The 12184-nt window shown below is 47.0% G+C and overlaps 1 protein-coding gene across 2 annotated transcripts in view; it reads left to right on the forward strand.

Annotated features, from left to right (window-relative positions):
- il17rd (interleukin 17 receptor D) overlaps positions 1-12184 on the forward strand; it is a 93424-nt gene that overhangs the window by 42031 nt on the left and 39209 nt on the right. The window contains exons 1-2 of one of the 2 annotated variants that reach the window (XM_086001618.1): positions 10128-10319; positions 11117-11241. In XM_086001618.1, the coding sequence (XP_085857744.1) occupies positions 10304-10319; positions 11117-11241 (141 nt within the window). In that variant the 5' untranslated portion in view covers positions 10128-10303. Of the gene's footprint in view, positions 1-10127; positions 10320-11116; positions 11242-12184 lie in introns of those variants that run through there. The other variant, XM_086001616.1, reaches the window with a different exon arrangement.

The raw sequence follows: 12184 nt of genomic DNA on the forward strand, positions 1-12184 counted from the left end.
TGATGAGGGGCCTGGCTTTGTCTGCATAGAGGGGCACCCACTGGGCGTAGTAGGAGAAAAACCCCAGGCATCTCTTCAGTGCTTTTTGGCAGTGGGGAAGGGGTACATAGATACATAGATACATAGAAGATAGGAGCAGGAGTAGGCCATTCGGCCCTTCGTGCCTGCTCCGCCATTTAATGAGATCATGGCTGATCCTTTAATTCAGTATCCCGTCCCCGCCTTCTCTCCGTAACCCTTAACCCCTTTTGCCCGTAGAAATATATCTAATTCCCTCTTAAATATATTTAATGAGCTGGCATACACTGCCCTCTGTGGCAATGAGTTCCACAGGTTCACCACTCTCTGAGTGAAGAAATTCCCCCTCATCTCTGTCCTAAATGGTTTAGCCCTTATCCTTAAATTATGTCCTCTAGTTCTGTTCTCACCCGCCAAGGGAAACATTCCTTCTGCATCCAGTCTGTCTAGACCTGTCAGAATTTTATACACTTCTATGAGGTCCCCTCTCAATCTTCTAAACTCCAGTGTGTACATCCCTAAACTACATAGTCTCTCCTCATAGGTCATTCCCGCCATTCCTGGTATCAGCCTGGTGAATCGCCGCTGCACCCCCTCCATGGCAAGAACATCCTTCCTCAGATGAGGCGACCAAAACTGTACACAGTACTCGAGGTGTGGTCTCACCAGTGCCCTGTACAGCTGCAGCAAGGTATCCCTGTTCCTGTATTCTAACCCTTTTGCTATGAAGGCCAGCATACCGTTTGCCTTCTTGACCGCCTGTTGCACCTGCATGCTCGCCTTCAGTGACTGGTGTACAAGAACACCCAGGTCTCTCTGTACTTCCCCCTCTCCCAATCTATTGCCATTTAAATAATAATTTGCCCTCCCGTTCCTGCACCCAAGGTGGATAACTTCGCACTTGTCCACATTATAGTGCATCTGCCATTTATCCGCCCAATCGCCCAGTCTGTCCAAATCGCTCTGGAGCTTCCTGGTCTCTTCCTCTGAGCCCACCCCCCCTCCTAGTTTAGTGTCGTCTGCAAATTTGGAAATGCTGCATCCGACTCCCTGATCCAGGTCATTAATGTAAATTGTGAACAGCTGGGGGCCCAGGACAGATCCCTGTGGTACCCCACTTGTTACTGCCTGCCATTCAGAAAATGAGCCGTTTATTCCAACTCTCTGTTTTCTATCTGACAGCCAGTTCCCTATCCACGCCAAAACTTTCCCCTTTATCCCATGAGCCTCAATTTTCCATGCTAATCTTTTATGTGGGACCTTATCGAAGGCCTTTTGGAAGTCCAGGTACACCACATCTACTGGCTCTCCCCCATCTATTCTACCAGTTACTCCCTCAAAAAATTCCAATAGATTAGTCAAGCACGATTTACCCTTTGTAAATCCATGTTGACTCTGTCCTATCCTGTCCCCATTTGCTAAGTGCTCCGCTATTTCATCCTTAATGATGGACTCCAGCATTTTGCCCACAACTGATGTAAGGCTTACAGGTCTGTAATTACCTGCTTTTTCCCTACCCCCCTTTTTGAATAGTGGGGTAACGTTAGCTACCCTCCAATCCATCGGCACTGTTCCCGAGTCTAATGAATTCTGAAAAATCATCCTTAGTGCATCCGCTATCTCTAGGGCCACCTCCTTCAGTACCCTAGGATGCATGTTATCAGGCCCTGGGGATTTGTCCACCTTCAATCCCTTTAGCTTCCTTAACACCATATCCTTAGAGATATTGATTTGCGTCAGTTCCTCCTTTGCCAATGTCCCTATTTTTCCCGATATCCCAGGGAGGTTTTTTGTGTCTTCCTTCGTAAAGACTGACCCAAAGTATGCATTTAGTTGATCTGCCATTTCCTTATTTCCCATTATATATTCCCCCGTATCTGACTGCAATGGACCAACTTTGGTTTTCACCAGTCTTTTCCTTTTGATATATTTATAAAAGCTTTTGGAGTTAGTTTTTATATTTTCCGCCAGCTTGTTTTCGTAAGCTATTTTGCCCCTCTTGATCATGCCCTTTGCCCTCCTTTGCTCTATCTTAAACTGTTCCCAATCTTCCGCTCTGGCGCTTTTTTTGGCTATTTTATACGCCCTATCTTTGGATTTTATGCTGTCTCTAATTTCCCCTGTTATCCACGGTTGAGTCACCTTTTTAGATTTCCTTTTATGCCAGATTGGTATAAACAATTTTTGCAATTTTGTCATTCTATCTTTAAATGTTTGCCATTGTTTATCTACCTCCAGTCCTCCCAGGAACGTTGTCCAATCAGACCTACTCAGTTCCCGTCTCATGGCATCATAATTCCCCTTGTTTAAATTCAGGACCTTAGTCTCTGAGTCAATTTCTTCGCTCTCCATTTCGAGTGAGAAATCGATCATGTTATGATCGCTCTGACCCAAGGGTCCCCGTACAACAAGATTACTGATTAGTCCCTTCTCATTGCACAGTACCCAGTCCAATATAGCCTGTTCCCGAGTTGGTTCCTCGACATATTGATCCAGATAACCATCCCTCAAACACTCAAGGAATTCCTCCTCCTCATTATTTTTACTGATTAGGCTAGTCCAATCTATATGTAAGTTAAAGTCACCTATGATGACAGCTGTGCTCTTATTGCACGCTTCTCTAATTTCCCTCGTGATGCCCTCCCTAACCTCTATTTTACTATTTGGAGGCCTATATACCACTCCTATTAATGTTTTTCGCCCCTCGCTATTTCTTAGCTCCACCCATATAGATTCTGTATTAACTGAGTTAATATCCTTCCTTTCAATTGCATTTATCCCCTCTTTTACTAGCAATGCTACCCCTCCTCCCTTTCTTTTTTGTCGATCCTTCCTAAATACTGAATACCCCTGTATGTTAAGCTCCCAGCCCTGCAACCATGTTTCCGTAATCCCAATTAGATCATAATTATTAACCTCTATTTCCACAGCTAATTCATCTACCTTGTTCCTGATGCTTCTCGCATTAAGGTATAAAACCCTCAGGCTTTTTTTATGCTCACAATTTTTATGAATTAGTTTGGCCCTTCGTTTTTTGTTCCTCACCCTTTTACCATTTATTTCTGTCTGTAGCTCCATTAGGGGGCGCATTCTGTCGGGGTCGGGCCCGATGACTCCGTTCTCCACCACGCAGCCGAGGATGGCCAGGCGCTTGGTGTGAAACATACATTTTTCCTTATTGTACGTTAGGTTCAGCCGTTGGGCCGTACGGAGGAAATTTGCTAGATTAACGTCGTGGTCCTGCTGGTCGTGGCCGCAGATGGTGACGTTATCCAAATAGGGGAAGGTTGCCCGCAGCGCGTTCTGGTCAACCATTCGGTCCATCTCCCTTTGGAAGACCGAAACCCCGTTGGTGACGCCGAAGGGGACCCTAAGGAAGTGGTAGAGGCGGCCGTTTGCCTCGAAGGCAGTATACTGGCGGTCCTCATGGCGGATGGGCAGCTGGTGGTACGCTGACTTAAGGTCGATGGTGGAGAATACTTTGTATTGCGCAATCTGATTGACCATATCAGATATGCGAGGGAGGGGGTACGCGTCCAGCTGGGTGTACCGGTTTATGGTTTGGCTGTAGTCGATTACCATGCGGCGTTTTGCAGTGGTTTTAACGACTACAACCTGGGCTCGCCAGGGGCTAGTGCTACCTTCGATAATGCCCTCCTTCAAGAGCCGCTCCACCTCAGAGCTGATAAAAGCTCTGTCCCCGGCACTGTACCGCCTGCTTTTGGTAGCGATGGGTTTACAGTCGCGGGTGAGGTTAGCGAACAGGGGAGGGGGGGGGACTTTTAATGTGGAAAGGCTGCAGGTGGTTTGCAGCGGGCGATTTAAAAGTTGTTGGTTGCAGACTGTGAGTGGGGGGAGGGGTCCACCGTATGCTAGTGTGACACTCTTAAGGTGGCACTGAAAATCCAACCCTAGCAGGACGGCAGCGCAAAGACGGGGCAGGACTAGCAGTTTAAATTTTTGATATTCAGTGCCCCCTACTGACAGGGTCACCACACAGTAGCCGCTGATGTCCATTGACTGGGACTTGGACGCCATAGAAATGCGATGGTGCGTTGGCAGAATCGTGAGGGAGTGGCTACGTACCGTGTCGGGGTGGACGAAACTCTCTGTGCTCCCGCTGTCGATCAGGCAACTGGTGGCGCGGCCGTTTACCGCGATATCCATCATGGAGCTGGATAGATGGTGAGGGAGGGCTTGATCCAGCGTCACGGAGGCCAGTATGTGGCTTAGTGAGTCACTATAGTCATCCGCCGAGACGGTGGTCGGTTCCGGTGACGAAATGGCGGTTGAGTGCGTTGGATACGATGGCGGCGGATGCCATGCGGCCGGGGGTACACAAAATGGCGGATAAGATGGCTGCTCCCACGGCCCGCACGCTGCGCTGCTGGCTGGCTTCCCCTTGCAGGCGTTAGCGTAATGGCCTTTCTTCCCGCAGCCCGAGCAGGTAGCTGTCTTAGCTGGGCAGTGCGCTCTGGGATGTTTTAACTGGCCACAGAAATAGCATTTTTGGGCCTGGTTACTGGGCATCGAAGCAGTTCTTACCGGAGGCTGCTGTCTCGGTTGGGTCGCTGCAGCGGTTGGTGCCGGGGGCGGCGGTCCCGTGTCCCACGGTTTCGATTGCCATGTCTCGGCGCCGTTACGGGGGTATGCCTCGAGGTTTCGGTGGGCCTCCTCTAACGAGAGCGCAAGGGCAATGGCCGTCTTCAGGTCGGGTTCCTTGCTTTCTAGCAGTCTCTGCCGGGTGTGGTCTGACTGGAGGCCCCTGACGAAGGCATCACAGGCGAGTCCCTGCGCGTGCTCCACAGCCGTTACCGCTTTACAATCGCAGTCTCTGCAGAGTGCCAGTAGCGCCCGTGCAAATGCCCCTACCGATTCTCCCGGTTGCTGCCTGCGGGATCCCAAGAGGTGTCGGGCGTAAATTGTGTTCACTGGGCGCGTATATTGCCCTTTTAGTAGCTCGAGGGCCGCCACGTACGTATTAGAGTCCCGGATTAGCATATATACTTGATGGCTCACCTGGGCGGTCAAAATTTTCAGTTTGTGATCCTCCTCTGTAACCTGTGAGATTGCGAGGAAGGATTCAAAGCAGCTCAGCCAGTGTTCAAACTTGGCTGATGCACCCACATCTTGAGGGTCGAGGTCCAGGCGTGGTGGTCTGAGGGCTCTCGGCAATGTCTGCTGTATCCGTTGCTGTTGTTGCTCCTCAGGTGTCGCCATTTAACTTTTAGCTAATAAAATTGATACGCTTATCAATTACTTCATAAAAGGTGATGAGTCGAAGAAGAGATGATGAGTCGAAAGAAGAGATGAATAAGGCTTTTATTAGCTAAGAAGAGACCATGCTTCTTCGTGAGTGACTGAACAAGTCTGAACGAAACCCACACAGTGGTGGGTGGAGTCAGCTGAGGCATGCCTCCATACACAGCGCCACCCAGAGGTGGCAATATACAATACAGTGGTTTACCACATAACCCTATCAGCATATGCAGCTATTCTTTTCTCCCTCTACTTATCTAGCTTCCCCTTATAAGCATGTATGCTATTCGCCTCAAATACTTCATGTGGTACCGAGTTCCACATTCTAATCACTCTCTGGGTAAAGAGGTTTCTCCTGAATTCTTTATTAGATTTATTAGTGACTATTTTATATTTATGACCCCTAGTTTTGAACTCCCTCCACAAGTGGAAACATCTTCTCTACATCTACCTTATCAAACCTCTTCATAATTTTAAAGACTTCTATTCGGTCACCCCTGAGCCTTTTGTAGAGAAAAGAGCCCCAGCCTGTTCAGTCTTTTCCTCATAGTTATAACCTCTCAGTTCTGGTATCATTCTTGTAAATCTCTTTTGAACCTTCTCCAGTACCTCTATATCCTTTCTGTAATATGGAGACCAGAATTGTGCACAGTATTCTAAGTATGGCCTTCTTACATTAACTACTTGTACAATCTAATATTTAGTTGCTCTCGCTAGCTTAATATTCAGGAAGGCTCCGAGATGATGCTACACCTCTGGCATTCTATCATTAGGGTAGTAAATGCCTCAGTATAGGTCTCTATAGATGGATTAATAAAGATAATTTCTGAGTTTTGAGATAGTCAACATGCTGAGTTATTGAGCTCGGGTATTCTACCTGGGTGGTGTAGGGTGATGTAGAGCATCTTCAGGTGCCCAGCATCAGAATAACATCACAGACTTGGGAGCAGGTCACCTCCTCAGCCTGGAATGGTGCGTGTAATGAAGCGATCCAAGAAAAATGAAATAGAGAAACAAACCTTTTACCGTATTGATTTTTGCTTGGTATTACTCAACATCTAAAATTTGGTGAAGACGGATTTTGTATACGGTTGTAGAGCTGCTGATGTATTTGGCTTCAATCACTCCAATTAAAATAACATTTAATGGCTCCTCCATTGGTTCCGTGAGTAGCGTACAGACCAGGAAGCTCTCAGGTTTGATCCCTGGTTTGCTGAGTTGCCTTTCTTTCCTACACTACAACAACAACTTACATTAATGTAGTGCCTTTAATGTAATATAACGTCCCATTGCGCTTCACAGAAGCGTCATCAAACAAAAATTTGACACCAAGCCACATAAGGAAGTATTAGGACAGGTGACCAAAAGCTTGGTCGAAGAGGTAGGTTTTAAGGAGCGCCTTAAAGGAGGAAGGAGAGGTAGAGAGGCGGAGAGGCATAGGAGGGAATTCCACCAGACAATTGTACGAGTCCAGTTTTTTTTTCTTGAAGTCCTAAGTACAGTTAAGGAAGATAATATTTTAGGAAAGGGTGTTAACACAAATGTGAATTCAGAGTTCAAAGGCACAACAGTCTAGCAATCTAGCTTTTACGATTCAATCTATATGTTAGAACTTATAAAAAGATCAGACTTCAAAGCCGGCTTATAAAATTTATGTTAATCACAGCTAACTATGATTTGAAAGAAGGAATATAACCAACTTTACAATAAATATAGGGTAGCTGATATAAAATGTTGTGGTCTTTAATCCACCATAATCACAGCTTAATTACCAGTAATGGTGCACATAGTTCAATCAATTCAAGAAGGTACACCTTCTAAAATGAATATTGTAACTTGACTTTTATCCCAGGTGAGGTATTTAAATGCATTGAGCTTTTGTTCCAGAAAGACATACCGTTGTTACTTCAAACTGCAATCTTGTTTTGCATTAAAAAAAAATAACAACATACATTTGTTTTATGGTCTTAACTAAAGAATGTGGAATGGGTCTACTTTGGTACATTTGATGCTCTGATATTGGACTTGGTAACCTGATGCCTAACAGAAGCACACCAAACCCATAAGCAATAAATGAGACAATGTTCAGGCATGTACCTCAGACGTTGATCCTTTTGACTGTAGCAAGTTGGAATGCAGCTGGAGGGCCTGGGTGGTAACAGGTCCAAACTCCCCCCTTTGTGGTTCGCATGCCATCACAAGTGAGGTTTTATGTAGCAGAACATGCAAAACTAGTCTGGCAGCTTGAAACCTTCCCCGTGCTGTTGAGATAGGATCTGTTGGAGACCGTGTGGGGTTACATGAATTTGAATGAGAGGTCTTTCAGGCCTCTGCTGTGTTTGGAATATGAACCGATTGGAATGTCTTCATTGAAGCTGTAGGTAGAATATGATTAAACAAAGAATGAATAAAAGGTCTTTGTTTACAAGAGGCCATAACATAAGACATTTTTAAATTTAAAGTTACAACATAAAATTATGGAATACAATTCTGCTGTTTTCTTGATAAATTTCTCAATTTACTTTTATCTATATATATAAATCGGTACATCTGTCTGTCTGTCTGTCATTCTGTCTGTCTGTCATTCTGTCTGTCATCGCCTGTGCGTCTGTCGGGCTATGCGCTCGAAAGTTACAGGGCGTACCTACGCGCGCGTTACCTCCAAAGAAAGCTTACGCTTCCGAGACGGTTTTAAGCGTATTTACGTTTCGGCCGGGCTAAAATCGCGCCCGCGGTATCCCAAAAACCTTCAACATTCCGCTCATTAGCATCTCATTATCCGCTCATTAGCGACAGAGTGATTTCGAGCTCGACCAATCGTACGCCGGGTTGCTGGCGTGTGCCGCCGGGCCAATCGGTGTGTGTGTGGCCGGGCCTTATCGTTCTGAACCGAGGTGAGTCGCCGCCATCTTGATTCCAAACTTTTCCTTTCTTTTTCCCGCTTTCTGCGTCTTTAAAAAAAAAACGTTGCTTTTAAAACACATATTGTTTTAAAAAAAAATGATTTAGAAACGAATTAACTTATCTAATCTCATTAATTTTCCTACCTTTCCCCGTTTTTCCAGGTAGGCCTCGAAGCCTCGGGTTCTCCTTCGCACCCACGCCCGAGCTAGGCACCTCCCGGCCCCACTCGAAGGCTGGAGGGCCGAGCCTCAGCCCAGCGCCGCTAGGGTGCGCGCGCAGCAGGAGCTGAGACGCGGCGTCTCTCTCTGGCTCGGCCGGGGGGCGGGGCTTGCTGAGCGTCAAGCGTCACCCTGGCAACCGGCCGTCTCGCACAGCCGCAATCGGCGGTCTTCACCTTGGGGGGGGGGGGGGGGGGGGGGGGCGCGACCCTCGGGGGGGGGGGGGGGGGGGGGCCCGCCAAGCGTCACCCTGGCAACCGGTCCCCCGGCCGTCTCGCACTGCCGCAATCGGCGGTCTTCACCTCGGGGGGGGGGGGGGCGCCCGCCCTCCCTCCCCCCCCCCCCGCGCCCCCTCCCCCCTCCTCTTCCCCCTTCCTTCCCCCGCCCCTTCCCTTCCCCCCCTTCCCTTCCCCCTCTCCCCCCCCTTCCCTTCCCCCTCTCCCCCCCCCCCTCCCCCCAGTCGCTCGCTCTCTCTCTCTTCTAACAACAACATGCCCTCGAAAAAGCCTCGGCACCGCCGGGCACTTCAGCTAGTTATTAATAAGTGGGTCTTATGGAGGCAGGCTTGACAATGCATTTTGTCCACTTCTTGCACTTTTAGAATAAGTTAATCAGGCTTATGGATCCCTTAGAAGTATCTTTTTGAAACCAGAAGTAACCGAAGGGCTACTTACATACTTAACTCTCAGGAAAAGCTGAGACCCAAATCTTCTTGTGAGTGACATGTGCCAGCATGAGGGATGGAAAGGAATGGAACGGTCGCACTGCCTCCTTTGCCCTCTTCTATCCCTGCAGCTCATTCCTTGGCTTTTCATCTTTCAAAGGTCGGTGGGTATATGAGGGCAGTGACACAATGCCACAGTATACTTCAGGACACTTGAGTTGGCTGTCTTTTTTATGCCAGACATTTGTACTCGAGTTTTTTTTCCTTGAAATCTTTAAATACAAGCTGGCATAGTGTCTGTTCCTCTATATGGGGAAGTACCTGCTCATCACCGTGCTGCTGCATTAGTGCATTGTGGCATGTTACAAAAGCGATTAGAAAAAAAACATATGCACAAAGTATGCAACACCACATGGCATCTACAATGTACAGATGTTTTTGGCGGTTGCTTAATAACTACAGTAGACTACAGAACCAAGGAGATGGCATTATGTGTAAATCATTTCAAAAATACTAGAAATGTCCCATTCCTTCCCCTCTACTGATTAATGTTCAATAGTTAGAGCAGCATCGTTTTTCCATATTCTGTGATCAGTCTTTAATCTGGCACCTTGCAGGGTGGCAGTCTTATCCCTGAAACTCCTAGGCTTAGGCGCCACACATTAGTGATTCCTTTTCGACGTGATTCCCATGTTTAAAGGCAATGTGAATGTTTCTTTAATTCAAGAAGATCCGTCTCCATAGTACAGATTTATCCAAGAGGGGCTATGTGGAGTTGATCCCTTTTGAGTGAAAAGAAATGGATATGACTTAACATTCATTTATTCTTGGGCAGTTTGTTTTAACCAAAGATTTGGTTGTCGAGGCAGCCATTTGATTGGCTCTTTTTTTTAAAAAAGGTCTATTTTCTCATATAAATAATGTGCTAAGCTACCTGTAATAGATTAAATACGCCTGCTCTATTGTCTGTATTGGTCATTGCCATTCATTTCTCTTTATTCTATTGTCTGGGCCCTCTGAAATGTAATTCAGACTGAAATCATCCACCTCAGCACCATTAATCAGAATGGTGCAATAAACTTTGCTGCAGAACAATGAATCGTGACTATCGTACTAATGAATCGTGACACTTGACTTGCTGACCCCAAGAGGAGTGTGAGACGATGAAACAAATGGCTGCAAGTTTCTCGCATTGCAGAGCCCAAAAGAGGCTGGACATACTTCTTTTCAAATTGAAGGAATGAAAGGACAGACCTGTGCGTAATGAGTCTATCATTTCTTTAAGTAACTAATTTCTAAGATACAGCATTAAAATTAAGAGTAAAATTCTAACTATGAAAGCAGCAAGAGTTACTGATGTGACTTTCCACTAGTGATGTTAACTGACTTGGTAGACCTGTGTTTCCTTTTCTGACCTATGTATTAGAAGGCTGATTTTTGGCAGATAGAAGGTCAATTAAAAGTGGGTTCTATTGAAACTGCACATTGCAAGGAACTGAGAATACAACAGCGGAGAAAGTGGAGACACACACACAAACACTCAAGCGTGTGAGCCACTCACACGCACAAGAGTAAATGAGACTTGTGGCAACAAGCCCATCTAGGAATTGGCAGTGGCCCAACCCGTTTTTGGATAAGTACTTCCTAAATGGATCCACCAATGGAACAAACATTCAGATGATGGCGTTTTCTTTGTGTTGGTGGTTATGTGTAACACACATCTATAAAAGAGTAGAAGCTTTTTTTGTAGTTTAAATTTATGTGTGCGCACAAGTTGTGAAAAATCTGGAGCATTTTACTTTACAATGATATTTTTTAGGTGTACCTTCTGGTGACAATTAGGCTACCTTATGAATGAATTTGCACAGCTTTCTTCGCCAACACCTTTCAGTGCTGGGATTTGGGTGTCTTGCTCACATATCTAGTTATTAAAATGGTTTATCTCCATGTACCTGCGAAGAAATGATAAAGTAAGGCAATTTACTTGCCAATGCTCTCTTTCTTTGTACACACTGTGTTTATATACTTTCCCTATTTTGTGATTTTTCCTCAGGTATTGAATATATCAGAGGCTTCAAAATAATTCTTCAAGAAACTAAAGCAGTTGGGGCTGAAAAATTATGTCAGGCATTGGTTTTAGAAGAACGAAAACAACTCAAATATTTCAATAAAACACTTGTAAGTAAATTGACCCATACTTACTTGTACAGGTAGACTATCCTTTATCCGAAAACCTCGGGACCAGCCGAGTTTCGGATAAAGGAGAATTTCGGATTTCGGAAGGTGGGTCGGCGGGGGTCGGCGGGGGGTCGTGCGCACGACTTACGCTGACGCTCAGCGTAAGTCGGTCGGGGCCGGCGGGGTACGCGGCGGGGGGGGGGTCGGCGGTTGTCGGGGCTGGCGGGGTCCGCGGGGGGGTTGTCGGGGCTGGCGGGGTCCGCGGGGGGGGTCGGCGGTTCTCGGGGCTGGCGGGGTCGGCGGTTGTCGGGGCCGGCGGGGTCCGCGGGGGGGTCGGCGGCTGGCGGGGTCCGCGGGGGGGTCGGCGGTTGGCGGGGTCGGCGGTTGGCGGGGCTAGCGGGGTCCGCGGGGGGGTCGGCGGTTGTCGGGGCTGGCGGGGTCCGCGGGGGGGGGTCAGCGGTTGTCGGGGTCGGCGGGTCCGCGGGGGGGTCGGCGGTTGTCGGGGCTGGCGGGGGGTCGTGCGCACGACTTACCCTTTATCCTAACTTCCGGAACCCTCTAAAAACCGAAGGTTTTTTCGTTCAGCGTAAGTCGTACGCACAACTTACGCTGAACGAAAAAACCTTCGGTTTTTAGAGGGTTTCGGTTTTCGGAAGTCCGGATAAAGGGTAGTCTACCTGTATTTAGAACAAATGCTTTCAGACCTTTGAACCAGAAGTTTATCTGTGGCTTTAGAAATTTTCAGTAAATGTGCTGATCACATCCGATTAGTTTTTAATGGGTCCCAACTGTGGTCCATCTTGCAAATTGATTCAACATTTCCATTTGATGCTGGACTGCGAGTTTGTAGTTAAATTCTAAGTCTTCTACTAAGCAAAGTTTTGAGAGGTTTATAACTGTCTCCCAAATCCTGAAATTAGATAAAAGCCTCAAAATTACTCCC

Source organism: Somniosus microcephalus, chromosome 11, assembly GCF_052327205.1.
Source record: "Somniosus microcephalus isolate GS21.2 chromosome 11, FLI_Smic_1.0, whole genome shotgun sequence".
Lineage (NCBI taxonomy): Eukaryota > Metazoa > Chordata > Chondrichthyes > Squaliformes > Somniosidae > Somniosus > Somniosus microcephalus.